This window comes from Juglans microcarpa x Juglans regia, chromosome 8S, assembly GCF_004785595.1.
Source record: "Juglans microcarpa x Juglans regia isolate MS1-56 chromosome 8S, Jm3101_v1.0, whole genome shotgun sequence".
Taxonomy (NCBI): Eukaryota; Viridiplantae; Streptophyta; class Magnoliopsida; order Fagales; family Juglandaceae; genus Juglans; species Juglans microcarpa x Juglans regia.
Window position 1 is genome coordinate 19,305,718 of NC_054609.1, and position 15,672 is coordinate 19,321,389.

Here is a 15,672-nt window from a genome sequence, read left to right on the forward strand (position 1 = left end):
AAATCAGACCAAAAAATGCATGCTTATTTTTTTTTTTTAATAAGCAAAATGCATGCCCACTGACTAGTACTTTACGCATCTTTGATTTTGGTGAGAAAATAAAAATTTTATTCATAAAAAGTATGTTAAGATATAAATTAATTAATAAAATCTATTTTTTTTCATAAGTTTAAACTTTTGGGATAAGTGGTGACTTTACATGATATCTGAACAGAAGTTCTGAGTCTGAATCTTGACTCTACACTTTACCTCCATTTGATTAAATATTCCACATGTTGAGCCCACTCATTGATGAGGAGTGTTAAGATATAAATTAAATAATAAAATCTACTACTTCCTATAAGCCTAAACTTTTAGGATAAATGATGATTTCACATGACAAAATTCCTGATTACTCCCTCCTACAAGTCTTTGGCTGTGTTTTTTTTGTTACTCTTCCTCCCCACGAACATACCAAAATTGAACCTTGTTCTTAGCTATGTTGATTTCTTGGTTATAGCTTAACCCAAAAAAGTTAACACTGCTATGACCCCATAACCAAATGTTTGAGTCTCTCTCATGTAGAGTTTTGGGAACATAGACTCTTTACGAGCCTCTCCATATTCTCGTCCTCTTCCTCCTCTTCACATTCACATATTTTCACTGACCTCTTAATTGCCTTATTTTCTGACTTATTTGCAGAGACTACAAGCTCCTCAGACAGTCCTTACTATGGTTACTCTCCCTCCATCTACTGTGTTTGAAGGTCCTCCTGCACCAACACAGAGTCCTTTCAGCAACCTCCCCTTCTTTGATCTAGTCGGGTAAATGTTCTTCCCTTTCATCTTCGGCATTATCATTGCTTTTTTGCTCTAGCTACCATTCATGAACCTCACAATTATCGCAAGGCTAGTACAGACCCCTTTTGGCATAAAGCTATGTTTGATGAATTAGATGCTCTCACCAAAATCCACACTAGGGACCTAGCGGACTTGCCTCCCTGCAAAATATCAGTTGTGCGTAAGTGGATGTAACACCCCGTACCTGGAGGGTCAAGGGTTACTTCCTGTCACCTAATAATCATCTATCACATTACATATATAATAAATGTGTATATATATATATATATATATTCGAAAGACTCCATAAACATAAATTCATCTATTTCATACAAATATATATATTCATCTACGAGGTCATCAATGCAATATTCCAAATAAATAAATCAACATCTCCACAAATGCTCAATAACAATGTCAATCTCTCAAAATACCCAATTAAATAATATAGAGCTGTACAGGAACTGTCCAACCCAGCTGGAAACTGATCAGACCGGCTGCTGGAGCATGGAACTGGCCGAAACCGGTGGAGAATCGATCAGCATGCAGCAGTAAATTGAGAAAATCCTTGAATCGGCCTATTAAAGAAAATATTATGTATATTGTACTCAAAACGACACCCTTCTACTTAAGTTTAAGTGGAACAACGTCGTTTTAAGTCAGTAATTGTGTTTTAAACACAACTGAAACGACGTCGTTTGGTATAAACGTCATCGTTTTATTCATAACATATTAAAAAAATTTAAGTAGAACAACGTTTCTAAATTAGATCGTCTTCTTCCCTCCTTTCTTCTTCCACGATTCACATCTCATTTCTCTCTCTCTCTCTCTCCCCTCTACAACACTCTCTCTCTTTGACGAAGCTCGCCGCTAGGGGGACCATGAACCACCAGAGAACCGCTGGAGTCGATACGGCTGGTGTTTTTCCTTCCCATTGACCAGTTACTCTCGGTAGCTACTCCTTTTCTTCTCTCATCAGTTGGCGTCGGTTTTGCCCATAACCTGTGCTAAAGGGGTTGGTTTTTACCCCTAAAATAACATGACAATTCTACTAGTAAGGCTGTTCAATAATAAATACCCTTTTGTACTCAATCATCTAAACTAAATTAAATCATGCATGTGTTTCTTATCCTTGATTCCCAGCCGAACCATCCAAATCATCTGAAAATATAGTGGAGATAAGGGGTGAGTAATCAACAACTCAATAAGCAGTGAATATAAACTAGTATGTAAACATGAGCCATTTACAAAGTAAAGAATGCAGAACAAAACATTTTTAGTTTCAGAATGTAAAACAAAACATGTTATTAAAATATCAAAGCGACAATTTCATAAGCATTCATATGCAAAAGTCCTTTGGCATAGCATAGCTAAATTTCATCATATCATAACAAAAACATAATATAAGATAGAGATTATGTTTAACCCTTGTTGTACAATTGTGCTACCCCCGGTGGCAAAACCGAGCAGAAACTGAAGTGAATCTTCCCCTTATGATTTTCCGAGCCCCGAGTGTGCATACATGAAAGACCATACAGTAAAACAACTTTGTTTCCAACGTGGGTGCACTAAAAAACAGAAACGTTTCTATCAACACAATAACAAAATCAGAACTATCAGACCAGAACTAGAAATATAATCAGAATGTCATGCCAAAAGTTTTCAGATGTCACATCATATCATAAAAGAGCATTGAATATATTCATATCATTTTCATATATTCAAAACAGATTCAGAGTATCTTCACATAACTATGCACAAATTTTCAAATTTCATACTTTGCTCTTTTTGCACAGTTTAGAAACAGAATGCCAAACTCATGTCTACACTAGTCATGAAAAAAATATATTTCTCTTTTCTTATATGGACCCAATGAGTAATGTAAAACAAAATGATCGATGTTGTTTCCAATGTTTCATAACAAAAGCATGCACATTTTTCATAAAATCACCCTTGGTCCATTCTTTTTATGTAAAGTCTAGCATAAAAATTCTACTTACATGACTCTTGCAGAGAGTTACCTAAGTTTTGAACTTGAGCTCTATCAATGTCACAACCTAACCAGAAAATATCCACAAAATTGTTAGTAACTCGAACAAGCGCAAAGGTAATTTTTCTAACAAACTCAAACAAGTACAAAACCTGTAACACTCGAGGCCAAGCCCTGGCCCAAGTTGTGGAAAATCCATCCTGTTGAAGTAAACGACATTATTTTGGTAATGAGTCATTGCCCACTCAGTATCCTTTTACACCTCGTCAGTCTCCTCCCGATTCCCTCTCTCTCTGTTACTTTCTTTGCCAATTTTTTCCACTCACAAATTTTCTCAACCTCTACAATTGCTCTCTCTCTCTCTCTCTCTCTCTCTCTCTCTGTGACTTCTGTGACCAAACACACACAGCCCCACCCAGATTCTCTGGTTTCCCTCTCTCTCGCCACTTTCTCTTCTATTTTCTCTTTCGGTGATGTGCCTTTCGTCGTTGCCACCAACCACCACATCGTTCACACCATTTCCATCCTTCAATCTCTACTCTTTTGTTGCTATCCTTCATGCCGTGAGCTTTATCCTCCATGATAGAACCCACAATAGCTCATCCACATCAATCCCAAAACTTTCTGTGGCCAAACACACACAACGCCACCCAGATTCTCTGGTTTCCCTCTCTCTCGCCACTTTCTCTTCTAGTTTCTCTTTCGATGATGTGCCTTTCGTCGCTGCTGCCAACCACCACGTTGCTCACACCATTTCCATCCCTCAATCTACATCGTGAGCTTCATCCTCCATGATAGAACCCACAATAGCTCCTTCACGCCAATCCCAAAATTGCAAGCCACTACACACATACACACACAAAAAAGAGAGATACCTATGCACTACGCTTAGCCGCCCTTAACCTACCCTAGCAACAACCACCATCATCGAAGCCCAAAGCCCCACTATGCGCCAACACCCCAATCTCAAGAAAAAAATGTAGCGGAAACATCACATGAGATGTCGAGCACAAGCAACCATTGCTCTTGCACGATGAAAGCCGCCAAGGCCCTAGCCTTAAGCCACTGCCTTACACCATCGTAGACCCACGTCCCCAACCACCATAAACCGGCAATGATCAAGCCCTGTTTTAGACAACCCAAAACAGGGTAGCAAGCATGCACCACGGAAAACCACCCCTCCTCCACATGCACCGTGAGTTTCATCCTCCATGATAAAATCTCCACGCCGCACCACCGCGCACCTAGTGCAACCGTGAACCACCGTAACCCTCACCTCTACGATTTTCTCTCAGTAGCCACATGGTAAGCCTCTCGATCTCCTTATTAACTTTCTCTCTCTCTCTTTCTCTCTCTCTCTCTCTCTCTTTCTTGTTCTGCTGCCCTGGACATCCATTGTTGCTCACCCATGCTGAAAGTTTCATGGTGAACCCAAGACCCTAGTCTCACGGTAAGGCTACCCACCCATTTACAATAGAAAAGAATACGTGAAATTCATATAACAAGTGTCGTGTGTCTTAAGCGAGATTACAAATACCCATTTTTTAGGTCAGTATTGATCACAGAACAATTTAGTATTTATGATTATTTCCTTTAATAAATCAAGAAAAATAGATGGTTGGGGTGGATAATATTTAGGAGAGTGATGATTTTTAGGTTATGATTATAGGTAAATGAAGTCCAAGTTATTTAGGCATTTCAGGTTTTAATTTGCAAGCGTGTGCTTAATTAAATAGTTACGTACAATTGGATATTTACGCAGGTTATGTGATTATTTTATAGGTGACGATTGATATTCCTTTGGCACTGTTGTAAGAAAATTCAAAGAAATTTCGAAGTTTTGGTAAGCGGGGTTCCTATACTAGAGTTTGCATAAAATGAATGGATTGAGGTTGATTCTATGAAAAATATGCATATTTTGTTATAAAAGAAAACTTGAAACAATCCCAGTTATTTTATCTACATCACTCATGGAATTTGTATAGGGGAAAAGTATTTTTGTCATGACTGGTTTAGACATGAGCTGATTGTGGCATTTTATTTCTGAGCTGTGCAAAATGAGTGAATAAAAAATTTGAATGTTTTTGCATGATTAAGTGAAGATGTTCTGAATATATTTTTGATTATGTGAAAATTATATCAATCTGTCCAATACTCTGTTTTGATATGATGTGGCATCTAAAAAAACTTTTGGCATGACTTTCTGATTCTGTATCTGATTTTGTTTATGATCTGTTTCGTTAAGGCCCTGCCATGGGTATAATAGTGGTATACGGCCCTGCCGTGGATTTAATAGTGATATACGACACTGTCACATGTATATAATTGCTATACGGCCCTACCACATGTATAATAGTGGTATATGACCCTACCACGGGTATAATAGTGGCATACGGCCTAGCCACGGGTATAATAGTAGTATACAACCCTGTCACGGGTATAATGATGGTATATAATCCTATCACGAGTATAGTGGTGGTGTACAACCATACCACAGAGGTTAAATATGACCTGTGTACTGATGTGATGCTCCGATATGATATGAAGTTGATGTCTCAGATTATGATATGCAAAAGGACTTTTGAACAAGGATATTTCTGAAAGTTTTGCTTAGATATTTTGATAACATGTGTTGATTCTAAATTATGAAAGTAAATGTTTTACTATGTATTTTGAACTCTGTAAATGCTCATGTTTACGTATTAGTATATGTTCTATGCTTACTATGTCATTGATAACTCACCATTTCTTTCTACAATATTTTTCCAATGTTTTGATGTTTTAGGTAAGGATCAAGAACAAGGAGCATGGGTGAGATGATTTATGCATGGTGGGAAAATTTTATTTTGTAGATTTGTTATTTTTTTTTTGTTGACTTGGATTATTGGGGAGTTTTGAGACATTTTGGTATCTTAGATTGATTACACTAAAGTAGTCGATGTGAAACAATGAGTATATGTTGTATAGATGATTTTGAAGCATATATACTATGTGGTTGGAAGATAATTTGAGGTGACAGGAGGTAACTCTTTGGACTTTTGAGACCAGAGCGTTACAAAACCTATTTTACTAACGAAAATTCATAACCCGAACTTCAAATTTAGCATGCACACATCCATCCAAACCTACAAAGAATTTCACTATTTCTCGAAACTTAGATCATCTTCCTCGTATTTGCATAACCATTTATCACATGCTCACTACAATAAAATTTAGCAGTGTTTTCATTTCCATTATGTTCCAGCCTGAACAACTAAAATTTGCTATGCCGAAACAGTAACTGGCATGGCCTAGGTGAATGTTCCATAACGTTTGAAATTCTAGTTATTTTGGTGTGTTTCGGCCCATTCTAGTCAAATTCTAGTATTTCAGCCAAAATTAACATCCTGATCCGAAACATTGATAAAGAAAAGTCTGTAAAACAAAGAGAGATGGGGGGAAGAGGAAGAAGTACTCTTGTATGAAATCTCTAGAATCAAGATTAATAAAACATAAGGCATCCAAAACAAAAAACAAAAAACAATGATGAAGATTGGGTTTTTATATTTTTCAAGGGAAATTCTTACAGCTCCTCATAAAAACGGGATTACAAGACAAAAAGATATTGCAGAAGGATAGAAAGAGCTTAAACCCGTTGAAATATGAAGTTTTAGGAACCAACTCCATGTAAACAAACAAGAATTACAGACGAAAAGCATAACCATTAAAAAGTGAAACCCTATTGTGAAGAAATAATCAAAGATAAAGCAAGTTATCCCAGCTTTTACAATCTAAAAAAATCCCTGAATTCACACCCAACTTCCTTTGATGGTAAAAACATGGCCACCTACAAAAAAGCACAATCACTTCTCTCTCTCTCTCTCTCTCACTTAACTTTCTCTCAAAAAGAATTTTCTCTCTTAGCTTTCTGGAGCAACGAGAAATTTGAGACCCAAGCCTGTGAATAAGGCCCAGCCTTCTTGGAGAACCAAACGATGTCGTTTGGTAAGCATCCCTTCTATCAGTTTTTCTTTCTCGATTTTTCCTCCTGTTGGTTACATCTTCCCCTGCTTTTCTCTCCCCGTATACCTTATTCTTCACACGTTGTTTCAGTTTTGACTTCATGTCTCTCTACACTCTTAATTCCTTGCAGATTATTGTGCCTCTCTCTCTCTTTCGCGTGCGCGCACCCTTCTATTGTCGAATAATTGTTGGTGCTGCAATTTTGGGTAAAACAAAATTCAGACTTAGTGTTGCCGAGAGTCCCTTCTGTTGGTAAACTTTCTCTTTTCTCTTTCCCTCTTTAATAATTCACATCTCTCTTCCTCTCACATCTTTCTTGCAAGTCTTGTTGGGTGCTGATTTAAATTTAGAAGTATTGGACAGTTTTGTGGAGTTGTGAACAGATAAAAGTTGGATTTGTATTACGGTTTTGGTGGAGTTGTTGGTGATTGTTTTGGGTTTATATATTGACTATTGAATTTATGTGGTTTTGTTGTGGGTTATAAATTGCGATCTGAGTTGTTATCGGCGGTCAAGATTGTTTTTATGGCTAGTTGCGTGTGACAAAGCTTGTTTGAAATTAGTTTGGTGGATGTATTGATCATTATTGAAATTCAAATACATTATTTTTGGATTGAAGTGTGAGCTGTCTGGTTTATTTTGTGGCTGTTTTGAGTAGTGTTAATTTGCTGAAATGTGGTTTGGAATTATGATTTTTAATTATTTAGGTCGAAGTTGTGTCGTTTGTCTTTTAACACCTATTGTATGTTTTTTTTATTTTTTATTTTTATATAAATAGGTGACGAGGCTATCAGATGACACATCACATCAAAACAAAACACTGAAAAGCTTCAGATCATTTCACATGTTCGAGATAAACATAAACAAAATATTCTCATTTGTTCATAACAAAACTTTTAGAATTCCTTATTCGCTCTTTTACATAGTTCAGAAACAAAGTACACAAAACTAGCTCATGTCTACACCAGTCATGACAGAAAACACTTACTTTTATATTGAATTTATGCATATGCAGAATAAACATCTGAGGTTGTTTTCAGATCGTTTCTTTTCAAAAACAAACATGTTTATTTCCAAAGCCAACCTCATTTTATTTCTTTTATGCAAAACTAGTATATGAACCCCGCTTAGCTGGACTACTTAGCTTTTCAGAATTTTCCTCAAAAATGTCGAGTCGACTATAAATCGTCACCTATAAAAATAATCACACAATTTTCGTAAGTTTTCAATCAATCACGAATTTCCATATTTAAGCCTAAGCTTCTAAAATAATCTATCTTAATTTCTCAAAACTTAAAACCCTCATAATCCCAAAATATATCATCACTTCCTGAAAAAAATCACCAATATCCACCATGACCAACGTCAAACTCAAAACACCAATATTTAAATCTGAAACAGCCAACAAATTTCATAGCATAAACCAATTACACAAACAACTCCATCATCCAATCCAACCGACCCCCTTACTCTTCGGACTCAGTCCGGTACAACCAACAAATTCACAGTAAATATGAGTTAGTGCAAAAATACATTTAAATCTCAAAAGTTCTTCGAGAAAAAATACTTACAATGCTATAATATAATTTTTGAAAGATCACGGAGGTGCTAGAAGCGGCAACGCAGCAACAAAACAGTGCCAAATGCACTGTGGCCGTGGGTCTCAAAAATCCACTTTTGAACGGGTGCAAACGAAGACCCGAGATTGATAGGGTAGGGCTTAGGGATGTCGGTGAAGCTAACGGTGGTGGTGGTTGGCCGTGGGTGGCGGCGCAATAGGCGGTAGAAGACCAAAATACCCAAATCGGAAATGTTGATGAATGTGCTTCACCGGTGACGGATCGGAGGTGGGGTTGGGTCCAATGGGTTGCCAAGAGGTCGAGGATGATGTGGTGAGAAGATGGTGGCCGGAGGTGGCGCGACGGCAGCGCAGCGGCGCAAGGAATGCCGCGGCTTCAAAGGGCTCGTGGTGGCTAACGGCGGCGCGGCTGGGGCTGGAAATGGAGGGGTGGCATCGCCGGCGGCTGGGGAAGCTAGGGAGTCGGGCGGTGTCGGCCACCGCCGGCTCACGGCGGCGCTGGGGTGAGAAGGAGGATCGGACGGAGAGAGGGAGGGGGAGTTGCGTCGCGCGGGAAAGAAACCAGGGGAGAAGAAAAAAAAAGAAAGGAAAAAAAAGAAGAAAAAGGAAAAGGAAGAAAAGAAAAAGAGGAAAGAGAAAAATGTAGGGAAAGAAATGAGGTCCAATCCTCACATCTTGGGTCACAAAAATGATTCAACGGAAACGGTTTTAAAACAGCAAGTGAAATAAAATAATTCAAACGCAGTGATTAAAATGAAAATAAACAATTAAACCCAACAACAAGTTAATTTAATTCGAGAAGAAATTTAAACACATAACAATAATTAATTTAAAGAAAGCACTTCAAAAATAAATTTCACAAAATTAAAATCATAAAAATAAACCCACTAAAAGTCCAACAATTTTAAAACAAGAGAATAAATTTTTAAATTAATAACAAATAATCTTTCAATTAAAAAATACACTAAAATACGGAGTGTTACAGCTTGGTTACAACATATTTCATATCCGCAATGACGACAACTGGGTGCTTTCTAAAGCAGCAGGTTGGTTACATATTATTTGTGTAGAATTCCACGTGAACTGTTTCTTTTATTCCGTTGGATTGATGAACTAAAACGAACATCGTCACAATTGGTCAATATTTTCTCAAATTTTTATTTCAATGGCACATCATTTTCTTTATGGGAATAAAAGTAAAACCAACCTGAAAAAAAAAGGAAACAGGTAGGACTCTTTTGCAAAATTCAGGATTTTAGAATGAATGTGCAAAAGGTTTTGTGGAAATTTCAAAAATGGATTGGTCGGATATGAATGACTAGCTTCATCTGCATGCGCCGACTGTATTGAATTGATCTTGACTTATGTATAAATAGGCAAGATAGACATGAGATCATAGAGAATCAGAGATCCAAAAGACCTTTAAATTCATGCAGCTGCCCCGCTAGCTACCAATGGCTTGTAGTAGTCTGGTCCATGCACCATGAACAAAAGGGTGGGACTACAAGCTCCGATGTCACCAACATGGGCAACCTCTTTGAAGGGTGGCGAGTAGCTGCAGAGTCTAAGGCTAAAAATTCTAGCCAACAACAACTGCTCTTGACTGCTGCAGTTCATTGGTCGCCAGATTTAGGACAACAACTGCTCTTGACAAAATTTTTTAGATATCATTCTGGTTAAGTATGTAACTGGTGACATTAATTAAACCATTTATGTTTACCCTGGTTTAGTTGCTTTTGCTAATAACATTAACGACTTTTACAATGGGTAAATGATAAGATTTAAATTGATTAATTTTAGGATACGCTTCTGCATCTCTGATTGTGAAATGATTTGACCATCAGCAGAGGAGCTTGATGATAAAAATCTGAACCAAAAGGGGAGATTCTTAGTGATTGTTTTGGTTTCGAGTAGTGCTACGATTGTTCTCCTCCTAGGCTCAATGTGGGTGATGTGTTATTTGAGGAAGAGAAAGGTCAAATCTACAGGTAATTTCTTTTGTCCTAGTTGTAACTTAGACTCAGATAACACTACATTTAATTCCACATATATTGAAAATTGATATCTTTAAACACTTTTTTCTCTTATTTGTCCTCTTCGGTTACAAGGACCGTACTGAAGGCAAGGAAAGGACAAGAAGCCAAAGTAAATGGTATAGTAACTACTGGAAACTTAAACACCAATGTTCCGGATCTTGAAGTCTATAGTTATGCTGATATCGAGATGGCTATAAATAAATTTTCATTTGAAAATAAGCTAGGAGAGGGTGGATATGGTCCTGATTACAAGGTAAACTTTTTCATGCTTGGTAATCTATAATTAGACAATGCCTACTTATCAGATACCAGGCTGGTGCATATATGCTGCATGTTCTACCTTTACAACACTAACCATGGATGGGTGTGTACGTTGCAGGGTGTACTAGCAAACAAATAGGAAATAGCAGTGAAAAAACTTTCAAAAGCATCAACACAGGGGTTTGAGGAGTTCAAGAATGAGGTTACACTAACAGCAAAACTGCAACATGTTAATCTTGTGAGAGTTTTGGGATTTTGCATCGAAAGGGATGAACAAATACTGATCTACGAGTACATGGCAAACAAAAGCTTGGACTTCTACCTCTTTGGTAAGAATCCTATCTGTTCATAATTAGCATAACGTAATTTGTTTTGCAATGTTTCTTAAATTTTTAGTGTTGAAAGTAGAAACAAATATTCATGCCCCACATGTGCCCCAGTTCAACATATATGAAAGTGGTGGCAGTTGCAGTATGAGCAAAGAAAAATTTTGCATTCTTGATGGCTGGTGCCATCCAAAGTTGAGCTTAAATATAAGTCAAGGTGAACCTAGCTTTATCTTAAGCTGTAGAGGGGGTTGACAAATATTGTTTTGTTTCTGAAAATACTTGTGAACTCATTAGCATTTTGCCCCTTTGTTTAAGTCATTGGTCTGAAAATTGGTATTTCATTACCGAATTGAAGCAGACAGTACCAGGTGATTTCTTTTGGATTGGAAAAAGAGTGTTCATATAATCGAAGGGATTACTCAAGGACTTCTATATCTCCAAGAATACTCGAGATTGACAATAATTCATCGAGACCTGAAAGCTTGCAACATTTTACTTGACAATGGAATGAAGCCTAAAATATCAGATTTTGGTGTGACAAAGATTTTCAGTGAAGATGAACATGAAGCAAACACAGGCCGAATTGTGGGAACATAGTGAGTATTCTTTCTATTAAAGTTGAATAATTTAAGCATTCTTTTCATCCAAGACTAATTGTTGTATACAATTTACCAATGCAATGGTTATGTTTCGCCGGAATATGTTAAAAAAGGTTTATACTCTACTAAATCCGATGTTTACAGCTTTGGAGTTCTAATCCTACAAATCGTAAGTGGCAAGAAGAATGCCTGCTTTTATGGTCTAAATGAAGATTTGAACCTCTCGAATATGTAAGTTTGTTCAACACTCTCTTCCATAATATATAAGTACGAACAAAAATCAAATTTATGCTTATCATGGTCCGTAACATTAATGTATGGGAAATTTTTTGTAATTTCAGGCATATGACTTGTGGAAGTCGGGAAAAGGGATGGAATTTATGGATCTATCTCTAGATGATACAGTTTCATCATGTAAACTAATAAGATGTCTTCAAATAGGTCTTTTATGCGTTCATGAAAATGCAATTGATAGGCCATCCATTTTGGAGGTTTCTTCAATGCTAAAAAGTGAGAGTGCTGCTCTTACAATCCCCAAAATTCCTGCTTTTTCTACAAATGGAAACGGAGATGAGGGAACTAAATCTCAATTCCAGCTAGAAAACTGTTCCATCAATGATACAACGCTCTCCCAAATGGTAGCTCGGTAACTAAGCAAGGAGACCTTTATCTTTTGAAATATAGTTTCATAATTGATGAGAAATCTTTGCATATTCTTAAGAGAGAGATATATACATATATGTCTATGTATGTACTTCTTTCATTTGCAGAAGATCCTCTTTAGATTCTTATCATAATGTACTGCTTGAAGTTTTCATGAAAAAATATAGTTGCTTCCTCTTGACCTAATAGAAAGAAACACTCTATTTCTTGGTTAGATGTCCTGTATGGGTCAAACTTTTGTAAAACTTCTGTTTAGCTGATGGCCATTCAGTAAATTCTTGTTTAATAACATCAAACATAGATGCACTGAGGTTAATTTGTTTGTTTGAAATATCTGAACAGACAAAAGATGGATAGCAGTCATTCTCTAATGTGGCATCAAATGATTGACAAATAAGTAAAAATAATGAGTAGTTTTTCAATTATTTGGTGATACATCTTGAGATGTAAATAACCTTACTATATTTACAGCTCTTTAGGCACTTTGGTGGGGGAGGAAAAACAACAGTTTTGGTCAGGACAAGCATAAACTTGAAGCATAGTGGGGAGAATGAAGAGGATTTACAAGAGGTGTGCGCCTTAACATAACCTTGATTTTGTAACAAAAGATCAGAACATGTCTTAAAATTTAATCCAAAGTCACGAGAGAGAGGAGCAAAGGTCATCAAAAACTAATCCTTCAAAATTATATATTAGAAGAATAGATGATAGGCTCGGAGGTCTAAATTCTAGCAGGGTCCAACCTTATATGTCTCCAACCTATATATGCAGACTTCTTTAAAATGATTGCATTATGTGGTACTATCATGAAAGCAGATGCCAAAAATCATACCAAAAAATGCATGCTTATTTTATTTAATAAGCAAAATGCATGCCAACTGACTAATACTTAACACATCTTTGATTTTGCTGAGAAAATAAAAATTTTATTCGTAAAAAGTATATTAAGATATAAATTAAATAATAAAATTTATTCTTTTCATAAGTTTAAGTTTATGGGATAAGTGGTGACTTTATATGGTATCTCGACATAAGACTTGAGTTTGAATCTTGACTCTACACTTTACCCACATTTGATTAAATATTCCACATGTTGACTCCACTCATTGAGGAGGAGTGTCAAGATATAAATTAAATAATAAAATCTACTACTCTGTATAAGCTTAAGCTTTTGGGATAAGTGGTGATTTCACATGACAAAATTCTTGATTACTCCCTCCTACGAGTCTTTGGTTGTGTTTGTTTTGTTATTCTTCCTCCCCACGAACACACCAAATTTGAACCTCGTTCTCGACTATGTTGATTTATTGGTGCCAACACAATAACATAATTAGAACTATCGGATCAGAACCAGAAACATTATCATATACAGAATCAAAATATCATACCAAAGGTTTTTAGATGCCACATCATATCATAAAAGAGTATTGAACATATTCATATCATTTTCACATATTCAAAATAAATTTAGAGCATCTTCACATAACCATGCACAAATTTTTAAATTTCATACACGCTCTTTTTGCATAGTTTACAAATAGAATGCCAAACTCATGTCTATACTAGTCATGACAAAAATATCTTTCTCTTTTCTTATTCAGATACAATGAGTAATGCAAAACAAAATGATCGATGTTGTTTCTAATGTTCCTTAACAAAAGCATGCACTTTTTTTATAAAACCAACCTTAGTCCATTCTTTTTATGTAAAGTTTAGGATATGAACCCCGCTTACATGACTCTTGCAGAGAGTTACCTAAGCTTTGAACTCGAACTCTATCAATGTTAGAACCTAACTAAAAAATCTCCACTAAATTTTTAGTAACCCGAACAAGCGCAAAGCTAATTTTGCTAACAAACCTCAAACAAGCACGAAACCTGTAACACCCGAGCCCAAGCCCAGGCCCAAGCCATGGAAAATCCATCCCATTGAAGTAAACGACACCGTTTTGGTAAGGAGTCATTCCCCTCTCAATTTCCCTCTCTTCCCTGCCACTCTCCCTCCTGATTCCCTCTCCCTCTCCTTTACTTTCTCTACCCATTTTCCCCCCATTCACAAATTTTCTCAACCTCTACAACTGCTCTCTCTCTCTCTCTCTCTCTCTCTATGACTTCTGTGACCAAACTCACACAGCCCCACCCAAATTCTTTGGTTTCCATCTCTCTCGCTACTTCCTCTTTCGGTGATGTGCCTTTCGTCTTTGTTGCCAACCACAACACACCATTTCCAGCCCTTAATCTCTACTCCTTCACTGCCATCCTTCACGCCGTGAGCTTCATCCTCCATGATAGAACCCATAATAGCTCCTCCACGTCAACCCCAAAACTGCAAGCCACTACACACACACACACACACACCTATGCACGACGCTTAGCCTTCGTTAACCCACCTTAGCAACAACCACCATCATCAAAGCCCAAAGCCCCATTGTGCGCCACCACCCCCAACTCACGAACAATTACAATGGAAGCATCACGTGAGACGCTAAGCACAAGCAGCCACTGTTCCTACACGACAGAAGCTGACAGGCCCCCTGCCTTAAGCCGCTACCTTACACCACTGTAGACCCACGTCCCTAGCCTTCATAAATCACCAACAATCAAGCCCTGTTTTAAACAACCCAAAATAGAGTAGCAAGCATGGACCACAGAAAACCAACCCTCCTCTAAATGCACTGTGAGTTTCACCCTCCATGATACAATCTCCACGCTGCACCACTATGCACCCAGTCCAACCGTGAACCACTAAAATAGCTGTGGACCACTGTAACCCTCACCTCTACACTTTTCTCTTGGTAGCCACACGGTAAGCCTCTCTCTTTGTAACACCCCACCTATTTACCCTTATACATCAACACTAGAATTTAGAAGGCTAGCTTATTAGAGTAGTCCAAGACCCTAAGAGTTTTAGAAAGAGTTAAATTAAGTTTAGAATTTTGGTTAAGAGTATTGACCGATTAGTGATCTCGAAAACCATGTTTTAAGCTTGATTATTATTCTTATCATTTCTCATCATTTTGTTCTAAAATTTTCTTGTTTGGTCATCCATTTTCATTACTCTTGGATGATATTAGAATTTTAGATGAATCCATACTCATGTCATTTTGGGTAGTGACATGTCAAATCCTAAAACCATACCAATCGGCACCCATGTGTTCTTTTTTGTGCAACGAACTAATGTGCCTCTAGATTGACTTTTTTTTATACCATTTTTATTAAGGACATTTCAGTCATTGGCTCCTCTTTTATTCATGAAATTTTCTACCAAGCTTGATTTTAAGAACCCTAGCCCACCCTAAAATTTGAACCAATCTGAATGCACCATTGAGTATCTCGGCAACCACCATTAAATCACCTCATTTATTGGGCTGCCATTTCATCATCACTTCACCACCC

At 37.1% G+C, this 15,672-nt stretch overlaps 1 protein-coding gene across 5 annotated transcripts in view; it reads left to right on the forward strand.

Annotated features, from left to right (window-relative positions):
• LOC121244332 (putative cysteine-rich receptor-like protein kinase 35) overlaps nt 1-15,672 on the forward strand; it is a 54,675-nt gene that overhangs the window by 6,378 nt on the left and 32,625 nt on the right. Inside the window, exon 2 of one of the 5 annotated variants that reach the window (XM_041142351.1) lies at nt 10,234-10,377. The exons of 3 other annotated variants lie outside the window; for them this stretch is intronic. In XM_041142351.1, coding sequence (XP_040998285.1) covers nt 10,234-10,377 — 144 coding nt within the window. The remainder of the gene's footprint in view (nt 1-10,233; nt 10,378-15,672) is intronic. One more of the 5 variants, XM_041142352.1, reaches the window with a different exon arrangement.